The following is a 14,318-nucleotide window of genomic DNA, read 5'->3' as shown; positions in this document are numbered from 1 at the left end:
TGTCTGCTCTGGAGCACACCTGCATGGCGTCTGCCCCAGAGAGGAGAGGAAATGCCGTCTGAGCTCACTTCCTCTTCCTCCCCACATTCTGTTCTGTTTACTCCACCCACCTATGTTCTAACCTATGAGGGCCAAGCAGTTTCTTTATTATTTAACCAATGACCTTCCTCCATCATAAGATTATTTTGAAAATTAATAGACCTCAATGTGTCTAAGGACACATGAGTAAAAGGAACAATAGGCCAAAGAGACCACTTGAATATGAAATAGTAGTCTTTTGAGAACATCTCATACATAAAAGCTTAGTTTATTTTTATTTTATTATTTTGTTTAATCTCATTTTATCTTCAGTTGTTTACTCTACTTTGGGGTTAAAACCAGGGCCTCACACATGCTAGGCAAGCATTGTATCACTAACATAATGTCCCATCTCTACAATGGTCATTGAAAGGACTGGCTTTCTCAAATACTTGCTTTTAAGAATGAGTTTCATGACCTGCCTTGAATTGCTATGGAAAAGAAGTTATTAAAATCAGATTTTCAATAGCATGATTAAATTTCTCAGTGCTCTAAGTTATCAAATTGTGGCATGAGTAATGAAAGAAGGAAAGAAAGCAACAGATGATACATTAATGAGACATCTAATATTGGAAGCATTGTGTCGAGAATAAAAAAGGAGAGAGTGAAGAATTTCTAAGTATATAAAGAGGTATGCAAATATCTTGTATAAAGAAAGTATAAATTTGAATAAATTATTTCAATGCAACACAAGTAAGATCCAAATTTTTAGCTCTAAACGACTCTAACATTGAAGTACAAATTTAATGAAATTGAATGGTGTTTCGAGAATGGGAAAGCTTTTTGAGCATATATGAGAAATACACATTTGCTTTGATTGAGTTAAAAGAGAAAATACCTTTTTCATTTGAAGACTGCTTTAAAGTTCTATGTGTGTGGGAGGATAGGGGATCACCATAGTCTTCCCGGGGATAATCTTAAGTGCTACCATTATATTTTAAAAATAATAACAGTAAATATTTTTGTCATTATTAAAAAAACATTCTTAAGGTCTTTCAGTATAATTGTTCCTATAACTCATGATTTAAAAGAACCAAATGCAGACTCTGTCCGTGGGCCTATGCAGGCCATTAGAAATCTCATTACAGCTTCGTTTTCAGTTCTCTGTTGTTCTCAAACTCAGGACTTCTGTGCACATCCATGCACTCGCTTTCCTTCTCTGTGAGCTTCATCTCGGCAAGTTCAGTCTCTGAAGAGTCAGTTTCCTCAGGGAGTTGGAACTTTCTCAAAAGTTTTAGAATGAAGATTGACACGAGGTAGCTTGATCCTCTTAGAGCTGCTGGCAACCCAATGTAAATGCGCCTGTTGAAAGCAACTAATCTATGTAAAATCGTAATGCATTCAGTGAAAGTTAATTTTGTACATTTTTACAGATAATTTATTCTTCAAAGAGAAACATTAGGTGATTACTTTTGCTCATGTAATTTATATAATCTACTTTGCTAAATTATCAATTCTGTTAGTTAAAATGTCAAAAATTTCCAACAAAAGTTTAAATGTATTTTTTCAGTTTGGTGATGGCTAGTTTTCATTGTCTACTTGACTGAATTTAGGATCATTATAGAAAGACATTTCTGGGTGAGAGTATTTTCAGATTGGTTTAGCTGAGGATGAAGTCCCTTATACCATGCACTGGACTTGTAGCCCTCAGTATTTCCTGCCAGAGCAGGTGACACGACCAGCCTCCTCACCAAACCCTGTCTGCAATTACCTCACACTAAGTCACTATGCTTCCCCCGTCATTCCAGAATACCTTAAGTTGTAGTAAAAGGAACTTTTGAACTACACAATTTGGGTCATGGGAATTGAACTCATGTGTTCTGCAAGAGCAATATGTACTCTTAACCCATGACCTATATCTTTAGCCCCACATTATTTTCATTTGCTGAACTTGTCCATTTTAATCATGCAGACTATGGATGCTTCCTGAAATGAATCAGGTAATTTTCCCTTTCAACATTTCTGAGAATAACTTTTGTACTGTTATAAACATCTGTTCTTTGTAAATTTGACAAAGTGTGCTTTGAAATTTCTGGGCATAGTGTGTATGGTAAGTAGGTATTTTGACAAGTATATTTCTAAATAAGTAGGGAAAACATTCCTTCATGTTCTCAACATATTTGTAGGAAAATCTGGTGTGTTGGATAGTGTTGTTAACTTCATACAATATAGAATCTCCTGCGAAGGAAGTTTTAGTGAAGGTCTGTGTGGATTTTGTTGGCCTGTGAACAGGTTCATGGGACATTATTTTGATTACATTAATTGAGGTGAGAAATTCCATAGTGGGTAGCACCATTCCTTAGGCCAGAGACCCTGGACCACAAAAGAACAGAGAAAACAATCATGCCTACAATCTCCCCCTACAGGGGGAAAAATATAAAAGTAGTATGTATGTGTATATGCTTAAGGTATAACAGCCTAGAAATACCATTGGCGTTCTTCCACTAGAAGAAAAATAGATTAAAAAGTATCTTAGCTTACTTTTCTGTCACTGTTATAAAAGACCCTGACAAAATTAATTTAAAGGAAGAAGGTGTAAATTTTCTCAAAATTCCAGGTTACTCCCAGAATACCCCACTATTGTGTATTATATCCAATAATGTGTATTATCAAGGCAACTGGAACTTTAACCCACACAGATACACTGACAGAAATAATTGAGACCTACTGTTACTATAAATATACCAGGGTGGGACTGGTATCTCAACTAATCATAGCCAGACAGGACAGGACAATGGCCAGAACTTTTCACTCCTAGAACGTTTCAGTATATTGCTCACCCAGAAACAAAGGAATGGGTCTAACCCACAGCTTTTTTTCTTATGCTGAAGTGATTTTAAGAGAGAGAAGTTGCACAGTGAAGTCTGTATAATGCAAAGTTCCTTTGTGGGCTTTCTTGAGCTCATTACCCTCCAGAGCCAGCAAGGTAAAACTCTAGTTCCAGATCAGCCTAGTATGGCCTCTGTGCATGGGACAGCAATGAACTCACAATTATCCCACTATATTGTTAGTGACTGGTGCCTGTGTAGCACTGAGAGTGGTGGGAACCATGAAGGTACTACTTTTAGTCTATGCAGCAGCATGGAGGCACACAACCGGTTGCACCCAGATCTCAGAGTCCAGGTTCCCCAATCTGCTGGTTCTTGAGGGTAATGGCCTCAGTTATTTCTACGTGTTGTCACTTCCTTCCCCTTCTTGATACTTTCAGCTGGTTTGTACCACAGTCTCTCTGCTGAACCATGTTTTGTTTATGAGATGGTTAACCGCTAAGTGCAGTGGAGCATCTATGGGTTCCCAGCAATGAGACCATCAATCAAATTCAGGTAACAGGTCCCTTCTAAAGATAGCCCCTGGCTCTGGCACCTGACATGTTCTACTAAACTGCAGGGGCAGAACACAGGTTTGGGGTTCTTCGTACACCAGGTGCAAGCATGAGAGGGCTGTGAAATTTACAAGAGCTAGAACATCAGGATCCGAGGTACTTGAATGTGTTAGGTCTGTCATCCTGACTCCTGCAGAAAGAAAGAACCTACTACTCTGAGCTCAGATATGGGGTGGTAGGAGATGAGAGATTTTGTTCCTGCCAATAGTGGCATTGTCACTGGCCTCTGGATCTTGCTGCCTTGTTTATCTCCAGTGTTCTGCCATGCTGCCTCAGCTTAAGATGCAGCTCTCCTCCTACTGCTCCAGGACATCTACACAGATGCCCTGCTCCCTTTCTGATATATTTTGAACAATTAAGTTAGGAAACCCATTTACTCTTATATATCAAGCACTTTAGAAATAATGGGAATATATGAAAATACACATATACGAAGTTATTACCATTCATGTACATTCCAAAAATGAAATCAAATTTAATCTTATCACTGAAGAAATTGTTAGATACTAACGGGGGCACTTCATACATTACAAGCACAAGTCACAAACATTATCATTACCTGTACTCATTTATATCATACATCCTGCATGCCCCTGGCTCACCACATTTCAGAGTTCCCCAGTGTAAACAGGTTCTGTCTATCAAGGCACCAAAGTAAATAGGTGCCGGAATGCCCCCTGCAGTGAGGAGAGAAAAAAAGACCATTGAGAAGAAGAAAGAAAAGAAAGAGATGTGTTGCCGGGTGGTGGTGGCGCACGCCTTTAATCCCAGCACTCGGGAGGCAGAGGCAGGCGGATCTCTGTGAGTTCGAGACCAGCCTGGTCTACAGAGCTAGTTCCAGGACAGGCTCCAAAGCCACAGAGAAACCCTGTCTCGAAAAAACCCAAAAAAAAAAAAAAAAAAAAAAGAAAGAGATGTGTTATTTTATTTGGAAGTACTTCAGTTTCCCTATTAAAAACAACATAAAAATTATAAATCAAAGTTTCTATACTTACTTTTAGGAATTATGAGTTAATGTAAAGTTTCTAGATAAAGACAATGAAAACTATAAGATGCTAATGAAGTATCCATTGAATTCATAATTGTATACAACATATATTTCCTGAAGTGTCTTGTGCTAGTTTTCTATACATCTAACAGAATGACTTATGTCTAATTTTATTCTTGAATCTACTAAAAGATGAAAAGTGTAATTAAGTTCAGGTAATCTTTTCAAAGTCAAGGGGAAACATTTATCATCTCTGCAGTTATCTCATTCTCAAGTTAAATACAAGTAGCCATTTCCAAACATAAGCGCTTGTGAACTGGAGTTCAGGTTAACATTGACAGAGCACATGTATGTTAAAGATGCCACAAGGTGGTTGGAATTTCCAGGATGTGGACAGTTTGCATATTGAAGATACAGAGACAAATTATTTTGCCTCTCTTATTTATCACTTATTGCCCCATCCCTGTGTCTGATGTTATATCCATGTGATTATCATATGAAGCCTTTGTGGGATGTATTGACTGAACTTTCCAAACACTAAGAATGCTATCAGATAGGATCGGAGCCTTCAAAAGAGAATTCCATGCTTTGATGTCACCAAGTTACTTCACATTTCCACAGATACATTTGAGAAGCTCCTTATTCATGACTTCCTGTGTAACTGCCACCATGTTGGAACCTGATATGTGGGTGACCTGAGTCTGTGTTCTCATCATGGTGATTCATGCTTGATTCCAGATTAAACCCTCCTATTCCCTCTAAGGTAAAGGTTTTGTTTTAGGTTAACAATATAGTTGCTGTCTTTTTCTTCAGAAAATGTTAACTGGTTTACTAAGAAAGTGATATGCTAGGAAAATTGTTCATACCAAATACTCTTATGAAAAATGTATGTAATCCAACTCCAAGGGATTTCTCTTCAGACTTTGTACACCTGAGAAATATATAAACACATAAATAAAAGTACATCATGCAAACACATATCTCTCCTAGCATCCTCCCAATGACAATGATGGTTCACGATCCTGGTGGTTAAACCTTTCATCCTGATAAGAGAGGATAATACAACTCTGCTGTTAAGTACATACAGAGAAAGGAGAGTATGACTTATGAAAGCTGTCCGGTGACCTCTACGCATCTGATTCAAGGCACAGCCTTTGACTGCTAACCTCGATGAATTGCTTCCTGTTGGGGGAGGCTGTTCATTCATTCCCAGCTGCCTAGACATGAAATAATCACATAGAAACTATATTATTTGCAATGTTGTTTGGCCAATAGCTTAAGCCTATTTCTAGCTAGCTCTTATATCCTAAACTAACCCATCTCCATTAATCTGTGTATAACCATGTGGCTGTGATTTACCAGCAAGGTTCGAGTGTGACTGTCTCCTGCAGGCGGCTATATGGCTTCTCCCTGACACTACCTATTCTCTATCTATAGCTCTTTCAGCCTGGATTTACTTTGTTAAGTCATTGGCTGAAAGCAGCTTCTTGATTAACCAATGGTAATAAAATATATTCACAGCATACATCACCTTCCACATCAGCTTCCTGGTTACCATGGTGATCACCATGCTATATCACAAATAATGAACCCAAACCTTTGAACTCACAAATCAAATAAATTTTCTTCTCTTAAATTGTTTGCCAGGCATTTTGTCAATTTCATAAAAAAATCTAATGCATCTTATATAAAAATTCAAGATATAGTAAAGGCAATTCCACAAATAAACAGAGAAAGAATCCATCATATAGGCTATGACATTAAGAAAAGGCCTTTGATATATGGAGTTACCAACTTTAGACATTTATCTTTCCTATACTGCCTACAAAATTAAACAATATGGTTTTCAGAATTAAATACAAAAGAGAGGCTTATAAAGCAGTCAGAATAAAAACTGAAAAATATTTTTATAAATTAGGAGTGTGCAAGTTTTTTTTAAGGTGTGTTTTTTTCCCCCACCAAATACACCCTTGTATAAGAAAAGCATAATAAATGGAACTGGTAGGATTTTATTTTGAAAGTGATTCCTTGGAAGAATTCAAGAAAACACAACAGACTAGAAGAGTGATAATAGCGTTCAAACAGTAGGACTGTATTATCAATCACTGACACTGCAATCATCACATTAAGCAAAATAGTGCAAAGAAATACAAGAAAAATAATCTGAATAGACATGAACCCCATTGCATCAAGAAAGTACACATTAGGGCCTAAAAGATGGCTCAGTGGATAAAATTCCTGCCACCAAGATTGATAAACTGAGTTCAATATCTAGAACCACATGATTGCAGATAATCAACCCTTACAAGATGTCTTCTCATTTAAACATGCACACCATAGCATGAAAATTCAAACACACACACACACACTCACACACACAGAATGCTTTTAAAAATCACACATTAAAACATCAATGAACCACATGTTTTTACACCCAGTTTAAGTGTTAACTTAAGAATTAAGATAATTGAGGCAGTAAGTGAGACATGGAAGTGGAAACAGTCATGCAGTAACATGGGAGTATCTCTTGAGAATGTGTTTGGAAGATCCAATAGGATAGTTCAGCTACTCCTATATCCTTTACTCTGGCCATCCTCCTCTATAATGAAAACTTGTCTTTTCAGTTGAGCATGCTGCTTTGGAACAGGGGCAACTGCAGTACTGAGGGAGAAAGGCAACCCTGTGTAGCCACATCAGCTGAATCAGTCTGAAACATGATGGGGTGGCAGGTGTCACAGGCAAATCTCACTCATTTGTAGAATATGTCTTAAGAACTAGTAATACTTGGTAAAATTTATCTGTCTGTGAACCTATGAATTAAAACAAGGCATTTAGCACATCTTCACATCTTCACTTGTGTTAATATAAAAAGATAACATCTTACCATGGAAAATGAATGTATAAGAACATATACCTAGCCTATTCCAGTGAGTATCTATGGTGGGTAGATGTAGAGGAATGGAAGAACCAAAGCAATGGATGAACATGTAAAGGAGAGAATGGAGAGAAGACAAAGACAGAGAAGGAAAGATGAAAGAAGAGAGAATGGGAAGGGAAAGAAGAGGAAATGAGAGGTGCAAGGAGAAAAGAAGAGGGAAGTGAAGGAGAAGGAGGAAGAGAAGAGGGTGTGGAAAGGGAATGTGGGCAAAGAAACAGAAAAGTACAATTGCCTATAAGGAAGAAGCAAGAACCTTAGTTCTGTTTATGAGGGAAAAAAATGTTACAAATTACACATCGCAGTTAACTCAACTTTCTTTCTGAATTCCAATGAGACAAGAAAAAGAATGTTGAACTGTTTCCCCATTGGTAGTGGATGTGAAGATTGCTAGGCTGGAATAAACACTTGCAAAAAAAAAAACAAAAAACAAACAAACAAACAACAACAACAAAAAAACACCCTTGAAGCTTGACTCTTCAATGTCCTCATTTTATGTTAGAGAGTTGGGTATTGTATCTGCTATTGCATTCATGTGTCGCCTGGTTAGCTAGTATCTATTATTGCACATATGTTTTCTGTTTGTTTGTTTGTTTTTGCATGAGAAGTTGAAGTCAGAATGTCAGAGGAGCCTGGTCACTTTTACACAGAGAGTTGCATCTTCTGCCAGTCAGTTAGTTGACCCCAGGAAATGAGTGTTAAACACCTCCTCTCTTCCAGCCAAACAAGAATTCCCTTACTGTAGATTTAAGACATAAGAGGATAAAATAGGAAAGGGCAAGAAGGAAAATTTCAGAAAACTTTAAATTACTGTGAAATATAACAATACTCACTGTATGTTTCTTGTTAAAGTTATCTCAGAACATTGAGGTTTGAGAACCATTACTGTAGTGGTCTTTCTTGGGAAAAGGGAATTTTAATAAGTGACTACAAAATCTAAATAGCATTGGAATGATGCTCTTTGTGTAAAGGTGCTTGCCACAAAGGCTAGATGTCCAGAATTTAAACCCAAGAACCCGGAATGTATGAAAAAATAGAAAAAGAAAATAGCTCAATTCAATGGCATGCATCTGTAATCCTAGCATTCCCATAGTAAAATAGGAGAAAACAGAATTACTTGGAACTTGAAAGCCAGGTAGACTGGAGTACACAGCTAGTATAGCAGCAGAAATAAGAGAGAACCTGTCTCAAAAACAGGGTAAACTGAGAGAACTGATTCCCATCATTACCTTCTGACCTCTCTGTGTTCTTGTTGGAGTCAAGAGTCAAACACACACACACACACACACACACAACCATACACTCACTTATGCACACACAACTAAGAAGGAAGGAGAGAATGCTAACTGAAAGAGGTATTTGTTACCTCAGAAGAACCATATACCCAGGTATGGCTGCCAGTGAGAAGATGAAACAGCCGAATACTGACACGATTAAAAAGTACTGTAGCTTTATAGTACAGTCAGGGCTTTTGTTACACAGTCCAAGGACTGCAGATGAGCTTCCTGAAGACTGAATGCAGCTGCAGTTTTGAAACACCTATAGAAAAAAAAATACAAAGTCTTATTTGTAGAAGAAAAATATTGGGTGCAAACCTTCAGTATTTTCAACATAGCTAGTTATATCAAAATGGAGAGTGTTGGGGCTAATGATATAACTCAGAGGAAGAGCACTCATCAAGCGTTAATGAGGACCAAATGCGAGCACAAAGATCATTAAATAAATACTAAATGCTATGTAAGTAAAATGGAGGTCCTCCTCCCCTTTACTTCCATCTTTCTGTTTTTGGATCTCAGAATTCTATCACAAAATATAAAGGGGAAGATTTTTCAAAACTCGTGTTTTTTTTTTTTTTTTTTTTTTTTTTTTTCGAGACAGGGTTTTTCCATAGCTTTTGATTCCTGTCCTGGAACTAGCTCTTGTAGACCAGGCTGGCCTCGAACTCACAGAGATCCGCCTACCTCTGCCACCCGAGTGCTGGGATTAAAGGCATGCGCCACCACCGCCAGGCTAAGAAGCGAATTTTTAAAACTTCAATTATCCTGATTGCACACACTTCACTTTTTCATTTGTTTGCTTGTTTATTTGCTTTTGCTTCTTGTGGAAATTCTTTCAGCCAATAGCCCTCTGGGCACAGGCTTATCAGGGTGTGGTCTGAATTATAAGCGCAGACAGCATGCTTGCTTGCTGTATCTTAGCTGGTGCTCTGGATTCTGTTCACAGCGCTCAGTGCCCACAGAGCAGAGGACCGCAGCATCATTCTTATTGTGAGTGTTCCCCAATAAACATTTGTTAGCTTTTATCGTGGGCTCTCATGGACTCTCTTAATTATACCTACATTCTTGCTTCTAGTATCCACATGACCAAAGTCCGCTGTTCTCCCCTCTGCAACTGTGTAAACCCTCATGTGGCTAACCACCCATGCGACTGACCACCCATGTGACTCCCATTCACAGTGGCTTAGCTTCCTCCCAGGCCCCACCCCCTCCACACCCATGACTGTGGTTCAGAGGCTCAACCTCTGCTTGCCCACTGCACAGCTACCCTGATTGGCATCTGAGCATGTTGTCTGCTCTTTTTCCCCTTTTTCTTTAACAAAAATCTGTTCAGTATGGTTTTGAGTTCTACTTAGTAAATCTATAGATTAGCAACTTTGGTAAAAGTCAGGTGGGAACTCCAGCATCCCCGGACCACTTTGGTGGTACAACTCTGGAACTTGCTGGCCAACACTGATATTATTATACTTTAAACTCTCAGTAGCCACTTAAACCAGCTAACTGAACACTAGCTCTACCTGCTGGTCAATCAATATTATTACACCTACAGAAATCTGAAGATTTCTGATAACTAGATATCTTATTTTGATTAATAACTAAATAATCAAATTAATAATAATTTATTTCTGAAATTTTAAAATCATAACTAAGATAATCTCAGATAATGCCACCATTCAGAAATTTAACAACCCTTTTTGTTTCTACTATGGATAGAATTCTAAAAAAGCTATATGACCTACCTGGGATATATACATTCTTAATCATAGCTGCTATTAGCTTGATACTTCATACTACATCCTTAAATAAATGGTTTGATGTTCAAAAGCCTTGACTTCTTTTCTCCAATAACTCTTCCACTGTAGCTGTGGACCAAGGTCTAATACTGACAAACATGTGGAGTGACCTTATTTTTTGAAGCCCATTTCTTCACTAACTGCCTCACATATAGTGAATGCATGCCATAAGAAACTAATGTTTCCTTAATATGTTTTAGATCTTTCACACATGCAGGCTCTCTTTTACATTCTATATATTCTTTTGGCTATTTCATATTTTCTCATTTTTCAGAAATAGTAACAACGTAAGTAGTTAAAATTCTTGGTAAGTTATCTCTGACTCTGAGAGGTACTGGCAATGCTAAGTCTTTACTATTGTCTTTTGTATTTGCCCCATCTCCTTACTTATCAATTATGACAAGTTCTTCAATGGTTTAAAATTGTTCTATCATTGTGTTTTGTGGATTATAAATTTTTTGACCTGTGAATATTTTCAAAAATTTTATCAATCAATTAATTTCTGGGTTTCATCATGCACATGTTATTCCAAGTTTTTAACTTTTTCCACTAATGATATCTTCTCATCATTAAAGATTATTTGGATAGCATGTAGATTGCCTTCTAGGAGGGATGTTCTATTGGCTAGCTTGTCATAAGTTTTTAACAGATTTTGATGTCAATTCAAACAGTATGGTTCCTTTCAGATAACTTCTCATTCCCAGTCTGTAAAGTCTGTATTATTTCAATAGGTTTCTCATTCTTGATTTTGTTATCATTTATTTGCTTGTTTATTTGTTTTTCTTGTATATGTTGTGCAAATGTGTGTGTTTGTGTGTGTATGCCTAATCAACTTTGTGTTTATGGGTTGACAAGTGAATGCCATCACATACATGTAGAAGTCAGGGGTAAGTTATGGGAGTTAGTTCTCTTTTCTCATGTGTGGCCTTAGAATGTAGCTGTGGGAATAGTGTTTGGTGACAAATGTCTTTATCCACTGAGCCTGCACATACTTTTCTAGCCTGCACATACTTTTAAAAAAAGTAAATAAATTCTGCTTTGTTTTGTTTTGACCCTAGTACTAAGGACTAAAACAAAATGTTTCAGAATGCTTTTGAAATAGTTAGGTGCTTACAAATAAAGTCATGTCCCCTAAGAAAATGTTTATTTCAACAATAAAGTCAATTCTTTTCTGATTTGTTATGATAATGGGTCTGATTAAAAATCAAAATTTATATTTTATTTTGACTAACAGCCAACTCTGTAAGTATTATAACATGTTTAAGACAAGGAAAATGCTTAACTCTTTATCTGTTAAATTATCATGATGTGGTATGCAGAGATACCACAGTCTGTAAAGTTCTGTACAAGGGTGAGGACCTGAGTTCAGAACCCCAGCACACATGTGAAAAATTATGTATAGAGAAAGTGCTTGCAACATTGGTGCTCTGAAGGAGGGAGCAGGTGACTCCCTAGGGCTCACTTGCCAGGCAGCCTAACTGTATCAACAAATTTCAGGCTAGTGAGATCCTGTCTCCAAAGAACAAAGTGGATGTGACCTGAGAGTCCACAGCTGAGGTAATATTTTGGCCTCCATATACTCATGCACCTGCACACACACACACATACAACTACAATAAATAAGTAAATGAATGAAAGAGGGTCATAATATGGAAAATTAAGTTTTCTGTGTGTTTCAACTACAAAGGTATTTGAGGTCAGCCTGAAATTTATGAGACCCTATCAGTAAAGGAAAGATTCTATCCAGAATATTTTCAAGTTTCAATTTTAATGTTTATTTACATGTATACTTCTGTATCTGTGTGTATTCAAATAGGTGGATGTGGGTGCCAGAGGAAGGCAGAGAGATTACCAAGATTGTAAGCTGTCCCATGTGTGTGCTGGGAACCAAACAGGTCTACTAAAAGATCAGCAAGTGTACTTACAGCTAAGCTAGCTCTCCAGCTAATCCTGGGAATTTTAACTTCATTAATTTGTATAATAATTTCAGATGCTTTGAAATTACAAAATATTTTTCAGATTCTGTCAAGGTTTTACATAACATCTACGAATTATAAGTTTAAATATACATATGTAAAGTAGTTAGTGGTTCACAAAATATATTAGTTCATTTAAAGCAGGGACTAATTTTTGTTTGTTAGTAGATGTGATCTTAGATCATAGCACATATTAATACAGCACACAAAACATCACCCCAAAGTACTGAAAGGGTGTATACCATGTTGATTCCTGTTCCATCAGAGTTTTCACAGCCTGCAAGGCAGGCTGACATGTATGATAGACCATTGTCTCCACACACTGGATCCCACGTTTTAGTTAAACAGTTACACTTTTTGCTGCACTCTGCAAGAACATTTTTCTTCACATACAAAGGCTGTTGAATTCTGAAATGATTAAAAATAATGTTATTGATTCTAAAGAACCATGCAAACCCTTTATTTTCTTATCTTCATCTCAGTCAGTTCACATGCATTCATGCACATATGCACGTGCATGCACACATACAGACACACACACGCAGACAGAAAGAAAGACAGACAGATGGGCAGAGATACAGAAAGACACACACACAGGGGGAGAGATGGGAGAGATGAAAGTGAGAGGGAGAGAGAGAGAGAGAGACTTCATCCAAATATCAATATGTGATCTTTATACTCTGTTTTTTGGCTCAAAGTTATCTGTTCCAGTGTTCACATTGCTGCTTTTTCAATTACTTCAAAAATAAGCATTAGCTGCATACCATATATGAGAAAACTGTGCTGTTGGATCTTTAAAAAAATGAAGATTGTAATTTGTCATTGATCTGCATGATAGGCTGACCTGAAAAAATTGCAGTTTCCATTTATAAGATATATATAAGACATATGTGGTTTGGGTAACCACACATGCTGCTCTGCAATAGAGCATGCCTCATATTTACAAAGGGTCTGAAAGATGATAATGAGGAAGCTAGAGTCTGAATTCAAATTCTGTCACTCAAGCACAGTGTGGAGGTCAGCATGACTGGAGAGAGTCAGTATACAGAATTCTATGGTATTTTTGAAGCCATTTTCTGAAAATTTAGTAATTCACCATGAGTTTTATTCTCTACATCTACAAAGTGAACAGAATAATTACTTTCATAAAAAGAGTTTCAAATTAGATAATGTATATAATTATTCATGATTTTATAATGAAATTATTCAAATTTTAAAACTTTTGAAGATCTTGAAAGGTCTTTTCTTTTAATCTCTGCTCCCATCTCTCTCTCACACATACACATACACACACTCACAAGTGTGTCTCTGTGTGTTCATGTGTGTAAGCCCACATACAACAGCATGCATGTGGAGGTCAGAAGATAATCTTCCACCCTTTTGAAGACAGAGTCCCCTGTTGGTTACTGCTGCAAATGTCAGACTAACAGGCCTGTGACCTTTCAGGTTTTCTTGTTGTGGCTCCCAGCTCACAGTAAGAGTACTGGGATTACAGATACTGTACCATGTCAAACTGTACATGGATTCTGGGAATCTGAACTCAGGTCCTTTGCCAGTCCAGGAAGTATTTTACTGTGCCCACCACGTGGGGCATGGGTCCACATAAAACCCTAAAAAGGATTTAAAAAACAGGGCTTCTACCCACAAAAATGAGAACCAAGCACAGTTTCTTGGTAGCCATATTTTTTCCCCAGATGGGCTTGCAGCAAGCAGGGGTGCCACTTGCACTTTTAAGAGAGATGTAGTAAAAACTGTGTGGCTTTTATAAACAGAAGCTTCCTGGTCTGCAAGCACAAAGGGCTCTGACTCTTACAAGAGGTCCAGCTATGGAACATTTGAATGGGTTTTATGAGCAGAGTGGTACAACTTGCTTAATATCAACATAGACC

General features: G+C 37.4%; 1 protein-coding gene across 2 annotated transcripts in view; it reads right to left on the bottom strand.

The window, feature by feature from the left end:
* Positions 1 to 1,160: 1,160 nt before the first annotated feature.
* Positions 1,161 to 14,318, bottom strand: part of LOC130869744 (solute carrier organic anion transporter family member 1A5-like) — a 40,246-nt gene continuing 27,088 nt past the window's right edge. The window contains exons 10-14 of one of the 2 annotated variants that reach the window (XM_057762166.1): positions 12,672 to 12,827; positions 8,750 to 8,922; positions 5,315 to 5,379; positions 4,020 to 4,137; positions 1,161 to 1,380 (exon numbers count right to left, since the gene is read on the bottom strand). In XM_057762166.1, coding sequence (XP_057618149.1) covers positions 1,161 to 1,380; positions 4,020 to 4,137; positions 5,315 to 5,379; positions 8,750 to 8,922; positions 12,672 to 12,827 — 732 coding nt within the window. Of the gene's footprint in view, positions 1,381 to 4,019; positions 4,138 to 5,314; positions 5,380 to 8,749; positions 8,923 to 12,671; positions 12,838 to 14,318 lie in introns of both variants that reach the window. The other variant, XM_057762159.1, reaches the window with a different exon arrangement.

The sequence above is a fragment of the Chionomys nivalis genome, chromosome 1 (genome assembly GCF_950005125.1).
Source record: "Chionomys nivalis chromosome 1, mChiNiv1.1, whole genome shotgun sequence".
In the NCBI taxonomy this organism is placed as follows: domain Eukaryota; kingdom Metazoa; phylum Chordata; class Mammalia; order Rodentia; family Cricetidae; genus Chionomys; species Chionomys nivalis.
The sequence above is the reverse complement of the archived record's forward strand: the minus strand, read 5'-3'. Positions and strand labels throughout refer to the sequence as shown.